This window comes from Rousettus aegyptiacus, unplaced genomic scaffold (genome assembly GCF_014176215.1).
Source record: "Rousettus aegyptiacus isolate mRouAeg1 unplaced genomic scaffold, mRouAeg1.p scaffold_m13_p_11, whole genome shotgun sequence".
Classification (NCBI taxonomy): Eukaryota; Metazoa; Chordata; class Mammalia; order Chiroptera; family Pteropodidae; genus Rousettus; species Rousettus aegyptiacus.
Window position 1 is genome coordinate 18473743 of NW_023416286.1, and position 9989 is coordinate 18483731.

General features: G+C 47.4%; 1 protein-coding gene across 2 annotated transcripts; it reads right to left on the reverse strand.

The window, feature by feature from the left end:
* Positions 1 to 1167: 1167 nt before the first annotated feature.
* Positions 1168 to 8924, reverse strand: ARL11 (ADP ribosylation factor like GTPase 11). 2 transcript variants are annotated; one of them, XM_016143106.2, is made up of 2 exons: positions 8690 to 8924; positions 1168 to 7894 (listed from the first exon to the last, which is right to left on the reverse strand). In XM_016143106.2, the coding sequence occupies exon 2, from the start codon at positions 7875 to 7877 to the stop codon at positions 7329 to 7331; it is 549 nt and encodes a 182-aa protein (XP_015998592.2). In that variant the 5' UTR covers positions 7878 to 7894; positions 8690 to 8924; the 3' UTR covers positions 1168 to 7328. The 2 variants fall into 2 exon arrangements, with proteins under 2 accessions (XP_015998592.2, XP_015998591.2); XM_016143105.2 differs by having other exon boundaries at positions 1168 to 8389; positions 8690 to 8917.
* Between the last annotated feature and the right edge of the window lie 1065 nt (positions 8925 to 9989).

Sequence of the window (9989 nt, forward strand, 5' to 3'; positions counted from 1 at the left end):
GCTGTTGCACATAGCTCAGTGCTTTGCATATAGTAGGTGCTCAAAAGATACAAGCTGACTGGATGAGAAAAATATCCCACTGAATGCTCATGAGAACTTCATGAGGTACCTCCTATTATTGTTCTCATTCTGCAAATGAGGCAGCTGGGGCTTAGTTGGGTTAATTTGCCCCTGGTCACGGAGTGGGTAAAAAGTAGAGCTGGTGTTCTACTCAGTTTTGCCTGACTTCGAGGCCGGACTCCAAGCCGGTGTACTCAACTGCGTTTAGACAGCACCAATTTGAGCAGAGGGTGTGTGGCATCTCCATCTCGGTAGTGATTCTCTCATGGAAGAATTTCCGTAACTCTGAAAATCGTACATTTCTTTGTATTCTTACATTTCTTTATATTCTTTCTCCTGGTTAAGCCAAAACTTAATGCCATATGAAATTGAAGTTTGTGGAATTCAAAAAAAAGGTAGAATAAAAATTGCAAAATGATATGGTGTTATGTTCATAATCTAGAGATAATTTATAAGCATGACGCCTTCTTTTATTTGAGGAATCGAAGTACTTTTATGAGATTTAATTTATTTAAGTTTGCAATTTCATGCTTGAAGTAGGCCACAGACATATCCACATGTCCCAGACTGCAGTGGGTGGGAGGAGGGGGTGACCAGTATTCAGGTTTTAGATTGAGATCAGAGACAGAACAATGCCATTCCTTGTGGAGAATGTTTAAATAGTTATCATCTGTAGCCACATCACCAAATTTCCTTGTGGGTGACTGTGTCAGAGAAGTGGAAATCAAGACAATGAGGTAAAAATAAAAGACTTTTTTCCTATCTGAAATTGTTTGGTTTTTCCTGAGCTGGTGCTTTTACATGTGGAAAGGGAATGCAGAGGTCACACTTTATTGCACCAAGAAACACTTATCTCAGTAAATTCAGAGGCAATCACAGGTCCCCACAGCCCTGAGGGATGGAGTGCTGCAGGCCAGACAGAAATTCATCACTCCTAATTAGATGCCTTCAGGGAACCACCTAGGATGCACTCAGGGTTCATGACAGGATTTTACTAATCATGTGCACAACTCCGAAGCTTACAGAGCCAATCCAGTGGGGTCTTCTGGGGAAATAGAATTAAAAACAAATTTCCCGCTTGCCCAGAAGATCTCACTACAAAGGTAGTAGAGAAAGAAAACAACTTTATTATTGAATAAACGTTAAACCAGAATGTGACGCGTATCACAGGCAATCTGCTGAGATTGCAAAGACAGACAGGAGCCTTACCCGTGGCTGCAGCCAGGCAACTCTGGTACCTGCGTTCTCAAAATAAACAATAGCAGGTCCTCAAGTCAGAGGATTTGACAGCACTATTTGTCACACAAAGTTCATCCTAGACTCACCTGGTAATTGGGATCTCCATCTGTGTTAGTTAATTGGCTTTAACCTAAAGAAATACAAACTTCTCATATCTTCATGACAAAAGAGGCTGTCAAGTTAGGCCTTCTAGTCTCCTGCAGAGCCTGGGAGGCAGGGGCACTATCTTGCTGGATGATTACATTTCAAAGGGTTGGTTCCCAAGTCCTTGAGAGGCATTTCTGAGTCCTAAAGCGGGCAAAAAGGGGTTAGGCAGCTTTTAAAAAGATTTGTATTCATTCCAAAAGAGACAGAGGAAAGAAATTTTACCCATTTTCTAAAGTAAATGCTCTAAGAAAAGGGAGTGGGGAGAAATTTCTTCCTTTATTTCAATAGGAAGAATTAAGCCTCTTAATTTTAATCTGTATCTGTGCTCACGGGCCCAAGAGGTGGCAGCAAAGGTTGGCATCTCCACCTCCTGCTCACTCGGGAACTCTCCCATCTTGATCCAGGCTCCGGGACAAGTTACACAGACCAGAATAATATTGTCATTCCTGTCCAACTTCTAAAAACTTGTAGGAAAGCGGGGGCTGGGGCTTCTTGGAGGGAGTGCCACCCTAGCCTTGTGAGTCACGTTGGTTCTGAGGAAAGTGCCTGCCTGAGGTTGGGGCTAGGGAGCTCGAGAACGAGAAGGGAAAGCAAGGTGCCAGCTCACCCACGTGCTGAGGATGGGGCTTGGCTCACTTTCGAGGACACAACGACCCCCAGCCCCAGCAGTGGGAGGCGAGTGTGCGGAACTGCAAGGCTCGTAACTGAAAACCAAAACTCAGTAGGACCAAGCCAAAACTCAACTCCTGTGCTTCCTGCCTTCACCAAAGGATTGACTCCAACCGAGAGGGGAAGGACAAAAATCTTCAAAACCAGTGAGGCAGAAAGGCGGAAACCCAACCTCTTATTCAAAGGAGGTATTCAGCTCTGCAAAGCAGAACGATTCTTACTGTACACAGTGTTTGCAGGAAAAAATAAATAAAAAGAAAACTAGATACCCCTGGGGTGAAAAGAACACCATTTAAAAAACAAATCTAAATAAAACAGAAAGCGCGAAATTTGTTTTTTCCTTAGGTTCCTTGTGTTGTATCCCTGTAATGCATATACATGTGTACATACATATGTGTATTCGGACATGTGTATTTATGAGCAGAAGAGCAAAATGGAAGCCACTCCATCTGCCCCCTGCCTCCCAATTTCAGTCCCTGGAGAGCTCCAGCCTGCTTTAGTGGGGAGGCAAGGGCCAAAGCTGTCGTTGAGGGCTGCCCTACGCTCTCGTTGGAATCAGGAATGGGAACAGAATTCCCAGTCATAAAGGCAGGCCACTCTTGTTCCATGGAGGGCAAGGCTAGCTCCCTGGTGGTCTCCAGAGAAGGTTCTGAAAAAGGATGAAGCCCCATCCTCCCTCCAGAGCCGTCAGTGTCAGGGTGGAAACAGAAATGAGGACGGGAGCCCCAGAGCGGGGAAAGCCAGGCCACCGCCTGGCGCAGCAGAGCGTCCTCACCCTGGTCCCGGGCACTGGCTCTGGGCCCTGAGTCAGCTGTCGCTGCCCACCTCGCGGGGCTCAACCTTTCCAAGGGCCCCACGCCACACCCCGCCCGCCTGTGCCGGCCCCTCCGTGCTCAGTCCGCTTCCAGCAGTCCCTCTCCCACACAGACTCAAAGGTAGTTTCTGGACATGACATGTTCTAGAAAGAGTGCGTATGACTTTTTGTTGTTTTTACTACAGAGGATTCCTGAAGTATAGGTTTATGCTGCCATTTTGACTTTCGAGCCAGTAAGCCTCTTGGTGTTCTCGTTTTTTGTTTTTTTGTTTTTTTGTTTTTTGTTTTTTTGGTTTTTTTTGGATTTTATTCTGGACAGTTCAGAAGACCTGGGGACTCTCTGCCAAAACACCAGTTCAATAGCTTTACTCAGTTATTCATTATCCGCCCATGTATTTAATGAGCAATTCTCAGTATCTCGTATTTTCCCAGGAGGGCCTAATGGATGCAAAGATGGCCACTCGTCTTTTGGAATTTACACTGTATTTGGGGAGACCACACACCAACGTGTGGGAGCATCCCAGTTTAGGAAAGTGGGGGCTGGGTCTTCTTGGAGGGAGTGCCACCCTAGCCTTGTGAGTCACGTCAGTCAGCACCACGGGGATTTCTGAGGGAGGATAAACACAGCTGGAGTGGACGGGAAAGCCTCCTGCAGAGGTGAGATCTGAGGGTCCTTAAATAGTAGACCCTCAGGAAAACATTCCAAGCCCAGGAACAGCAGTGGTGTCTTCCATAAATTTGTGTGACAGTGGAGGAATGCTGACACTGTTAGGGTTAGTACTGTAAGTACAGGGCCCTTCAGCTGACCTGGGAGGTGGAAGGGACAGAGCACCTGTTCAGGAGGACGTCACAGGGCCTGGCATCCTGTGGGGTTCCCGCGCTCACTACAGGCAAATATCTCGGAAGGCTGCGCGGTCGGCAAAGCTGCCTTGGGACTCCGAGGTTCTCAAATCCCACCTTCCGCCCAGAGACTGTAGAGTTCACATCCTAGAACTCACTGCAGGTAATTCTACCTGTCTGATTTGACATTCGTTCCCTCCCAGCAAGAGATAGACCAGCAAACAGTGGTCGTCAGTACTAACTGGACGTGGTTCTTATATTTTGCTTGGTTGTCCTTCCCAAGTCCTATCTGAGGGGGGATGATTGATGAAAGGAGACTTTCTGGGAATTATTAAGACTAAGCACATCTGCCTTCAAGGATCTGGGACTGCTGACACATACTCAGAGCTACCTGCTGACCCCCTTGTCCACTCTGCCTCACCCAGCGAGAAGCACACATTTGGAGCTGGGCAAGAGCCTGCTACATCCTGGTGACGGAAAGGAGACCAGCCCAGCTGGAGAAGGTGATTGTCAAGAGAAAGGAGAAGAATCCCCATAGCAGGATGCGGTTGCTGCGGTGATAAACTGTCCGTTCAGACCAGTGGTGCCAAGAGTATGCTCATCAGTCAAGACACCCCGGTCATCCTCTAGCCTGTCTTCTGCCTTCAGGATCCTGTCTCCACCCAAACACAGCTGTTTGCCCAGATTATCTTCCTAAGTATAGATCTCATCATAGCACCTTCCTGCCAGCACCTCAGGAAGGCTCCCTGCCACATATCGAAACAATCAGGACATTCAGGAACATGGAAGATGGAGACCCTTTCCCATTATAGAGTCATACAAATGTTGGGTAAACTGTAATCAAAATCATCATTATCATCATCAGCAGCAGCAGCAGCATAAATATCTGTTTTAATGTATGCTGTCCTTGCACAAAAGAAAGAGAATCCTCAAGCGGTGGAAATGAAGAGAGGAACAACAGCCAAAGCAGTTGGGTGTGAGCTGGAAGCCTGGGGTCCATGAGGATCTTAGAGGAGCCAGATTTAGGCTCTAGGGACTGGGCTGGGGTAATAACACCTGCATGGGAATGGGCGATGTGACCTTAGGCTTGCTTGGAGGAGAGAAACTTTTGACCTGAGCTCAGCAGAAAAGCAAGTGCATCAAAGAGATGCCCCTTAAAGGCCTGTGCCCTGACTGAGGCAGAGTCCAGATTTATACTACCTGCGAAGCCCATGAGCTCCAAGCAGAGAAATTAACATAATATTTGGTCTAAAACAATTGCAACCTCTAGGATCCTAGTAGATACTAATGTGAAGCCACTCTGTATAGAAGCCCTGTTCCTGAGAGCACATGGGAGTCACACAGAAAAAACAAATTCTACTGAAGATGAGCTACAATAAAAAGTGACAAATCATGTGAAGAAATGAGTCTCCATGACTGAGAACCAGCAGGTGCATCCAGCAGGGTCCTTGGTATCTCAAGGATTCCAGATGATGGAACAATTTGAAAGGAGCTATAAACGCATTTATACCCAGCATTTCAAAAGCAGAACCCAGCAGTCTGGTCTCTGTCTCAGCCTGTTTCTCCTGTGTCCACCTTCTTAGTTCATCCCAGTCCTTCCTGTCATGTAGACCCAAAAATCTTGATCTGTCTTCAAATTCCTGCTTCGGCTTTTCCCCTTACAAATGGTTCTCAATTTCCTCATCTCCCCTCCTCTCCTCCATTACTGCAGTGGGCATTTAGCTGGTCTCCCTGCCTTCCCATCCCCGGCAGCCTCCTTCTCTTTAATCTACCCCACACCACACTTCCGCTAAGTTATCCTCCTAAATGTCAAGTCCCATGGTTTTGCTTTTCCAAGCCAGACTCCGGATCACAAAGGTCCAAGCCTTCCCCAAATATGGACCTTAACTTTTTTTCCAGTTTTTTTTTTTTCCGTTTATAACAGGTTATCCTCACCCCAACCTGGTACTTCTGCCACTCTGACTTACTTATCCTTCTGACACCCTCCCTCAGGCTTCCAAGCAGTCTCCTTCTTCTGACTGAAGGCGAATCTTAAACCTTCTAGAAGCTTGACATTGTGAAACAATGAAGGCATCATTAGGGCTAGACACATCTGGTTTCGAATGCCAGATATGTCGCTAAATAGCTCTGCGCCTCAAGCAAGTCATAACCTCGTCAAGCCTCAGTCTCTAATTATATAAGATGGGAATGATACCTACTTTGCTGAGTTGGAAGAATTAGAGATACTATACATAAAGCACTGAACATAGAACCTGGCCCCAGTAAGTGCTCAAGAAACAGCTGCTGAATCGAGCCTCTATCTTCACACTTTCATGTGATCTAGGTCCCACTGCTCCCCCAGCCAGAGCTCCATGAAGTCACAGGCCTTGTCTCATTTGTCCACATCTCTTCGTACTTTCCTGTGTCGTCCGCACACAGAAAGTCTTGAAACACGTCAACTGACAAGTAGTGAAGAGAACTAGGCAAGCCTAACCTGACGCTGGACGGGAAGATTTTGGTAGAGGGACATAGCAGGTACCAGATGTTGGAGGGGGACTGAGGGGCAGTTTATATTTTCTCACTCCAGAGAATGCAGAACCACCATTAGGAGCTTAAAGGAGGCTGACATTAGCCCAGGATAGGAAGCAATAGCCAACATTTAGAGCTGTTTGACCTGAGAGCTGGTGCTGAATGTAAGTTGTATTGCCATTAAAACACTCAGATTATAGGAAGTATTTACTAGTGATAACGTGAGAGATTTATTGCTGTCAAAATCTATACCTCCCGATTAGAGGGTCTGGTCTATAGTTAAAAGTTCAGTACCTTTTGCCATAAATTCAATGCTCTAGGTATTTTTTGATTAAGTGAATGAATAAATGAATGAAATCATTGATTTATCTGATCTTTGAGGAAAGATATGTGTACAAGAAGGAAAAAAATAAAGGGTTTAGAAAAAGACCAACGCAAGATGACAAAATGGCAGAGAAAGGTTAATTGGGGTCAGAGAAGAGGACAAATTTGGGAAGGTCAGAACTCCTGGCTCTTCGCCCAAGGCCGAGGGCCCTGTGACCTTCTAAACCTAAGGTTTCGTGGGCGCGGACTCACTCGCTCTGTTTTGCTTGTTGGCCGCTTGCTTTCAGAGTGATCGTGACGCATACTTAGGGACTGTCGGGGAAAGTCACTCATAAGACCATGTCTGGATGATATTCTGACTTGATTTTGAAACCTCTTTCCCTCTGCAAACCTAGGTCTTAATTATTAGGCTCTATTACTACAATTACTCGCTGCCCTATTATTACAATTGCTCGGTCCACACTTGGTAATGAGTTGAAGTTTGTTGAGATACTTTCTCCCCTTCAAGTATCGTTATTCAAACAATAATTGATTTTCAACATAAATACCAGTGACGATAAGTCCCGAGAAGAAAACATTCTGTCCAAGCACAGAAGGATTTCTCCTTTGATAAACCGAGCCTAAGATTCTCAAGGAACGAATGGCTCTTCCAGTTCATAGGAGCTAAGATAAGGCGCTCTGTCCGCGTCCAGCCCTCTTGCTTTCCGCGCTCGCTGCCCCACTGCGCTCACCTGGAGACACAGTGACGCCGGGATCTCAGGAGGCTCCGCAGGCTCTGCATGGCCTCGGGCAGCCCGGCGCCGGTGAGGGCGCTGCAGGCCCGGAGCTCCCAGCGGCGGTCGCGGAACCTCTCCAGGCCCAGCCTGTCTCTGATCTCAACCAGCGGCAGAGCGTCGGGCACTTCCTGCTTGTTGGCCAGCACCAAGAAAGGGACGCGGGCCATGCTGGGGTGGGCCAGGACTTCCGTGAGCTCAGCCACTGCCTCGGGCAAGCGAGCTTTGTCTGTGCTATCCAGCACATACACGAGGATGTCCGTGCCTTCCAGGTAGTCCTTCCAGCTGGCCCTTAGTTGAGTCTGTCCCCCGACATCCCAGAGAGTCAGGGACATGTGCCCTGGAGCTTCGAGAGGCTCCACGTTGAAGCCAACCGTGGGCAGGGTCTTCACCAGCTGGTAACCCTTCAGTTTGTACAGGAGCGTGGTCTTGCCGGCCAAGTCGAGACCCATCATCACCACGTGGGCTTCTGCCCTGTGACTTCGGGAATTCACAGAACCCATGGTGGCCACTGCTAAATCTGGAGAGAGAAAGCCAGGTGCACACATCAGCCATTCCTTTTCAAAGGAGCACGCAGAGCCATGCAGGCATAGGGAAGAAGAGCTTCAACTCCAAAGGTACCAAGTGTCTTTACAATGCCGGGTTTCGTATGTAGGCCCGGGCTCCAAAAGGCCAGGAAGTGAGGGTGTGTGAGTCAGCATCAGCTGACCTATTTCTGGGGAGCCTGCTTCAGAGACGAGGATAGGGCCCTCTGGAAGACGCGAAAGGTGGGCTCACATTCCTCCGTAGTTAAAGCAAGGAGGCAAAACAAAGTTCCAGTTAGACAAACCTAGCTCAGCAGAACTGACTGAAACATGTCTTCAATTCTCGCCGGTCTGTGGCTTCTAGCCTGTTTTCCTTCTGTAAGCCTAACCCCTGAGTGGAAGCTGCCTTGGCTCAGTGAGCCGAGTGAAGAGGATAGACGGTTCGCAGTAACTTCTGCCTTTGGAACGCCTCACACAACCAGCACCGTGTCCTGTAAACAGTGGCTATTTATAAATACTGTTGGCTGGGGACAAATTTACCAGTCAGGGCAAAGTGGTGTCCTCCGTTGTCTTACCAAGGTCTATCACCTCTAGAACACAACTCCCAGTTTTTGAAAATTCCGAATTTTAAGACTAAGACCAGTTCCCAGTTTAGTCAGGGGAATTCCTTGGATGGGACAGGTGAAGGGACATCTCACTCTAGGAGTATACTTCAGCTGCCCCCCGGAGAAAAATGAGACAGCCTCAGTTCATTCCTCATGCCAGGGTAGAAGAGTGAAAATTAAAGTTACCTTAGTGTTACCAGACGGTGGCCCTTTGCCTGCGGTTGTCCTCCGTGCAGCTGCTGATCAGTGATGTCCCAAGAGCTTGAAGAGAAGGAAGTGACTGTAACAGGTTCTCCTTTTTCTGTTTCCTTTTACCAGGTGGCTGGGGGCAGGGCAAGCTCCACAGCCCCTCCCTCAGCTCTAGGGCTCCCCAGCAGTCCTTCAGCTGGGGATGCACCATGAGGACACCCCCAGCTCTTCAGCTCTTGCCAGAGCCAGGCCCAGAACCAACTCCCCTTTCTCAGCATCTCAGACTCCAGGCAGGAAGGAGGGTGCTGTGCTCAGAGCTGTGCCCAAGTTCAGCCGCTTTCAACCCAAGTTCAGCTGCTCTCTTTTGCTCTTCCTCTCACAATCCTATGACCTCCTCCTTTGTGGAGTAATCTGAGAATCAGACTTTTTCCTTCAGCTCAGGCCTTGAGGTTTTTCTGGTACCTCGAGATTCTTTTGTTCCTTGGGACCGTACGTGCTTGAAAAGAACTTCCTAAGCATGATTAAAACACTCTCAAATATAGATATCTATGTTGAAGGCGAAGCATACAAACTAAAAACTTGTGTCAATGTGGTAGAACTATAGGCAATTAAACTGTTCAGTTTTTTCTTGAACAGTGTCATTAGCTTTTCCCAGTAAAAATGGTACCTCCAGAAAATATAACTTTCAAAGAATTGTTCCAATCAGAAGCCATTGACTGAGTAGCTAACCGATTTGGATCTGGAGCCGCAGCAACTTGGCTCTTGGAACCAGCAATGTCTGTGTAGCACTTCCTGCTCTCCGCACGCTATTTCCTTAAAGTGTCAAGAACCAAGTTGGGGGCCATGATTCTCCCATTTTACAAATGAGGGAACAGTCTCAGACAAGGTAAGTAATTTGCTCATACTCTTGCTGGGATTTCTAAGTCACCTCCTTCTCTTTTGACGTGTGCTACTCACTGAGAAAGTGCTTTGTAAACAGCAGGCGCCCTATTGTCATTGTTGTAGTCAGGCTACAACGATTAGGAAAAATCGAAACGCACAGTGCATTGTGTACACTGCCGGTGTTGGTGTTGGTGTTTTGAGTGCCCGTGGCTGTCGGCTGTCGTTGTTTTGCAAGGGCCGTGGTGTGTGGTGAGAGATGGAAGCGTGATAGGAGGGACAACAGGGGTGGAATTATTTTCGAAGAAAAACCAGAGCTGGATGGTAGTTAAAGCCGTAAAAACGGATTTTATTCAGGACTATTGCAATAGGGGTAAAGACACCTCTGTGGAGAATTGGGCTCAATTCTAAATATAAC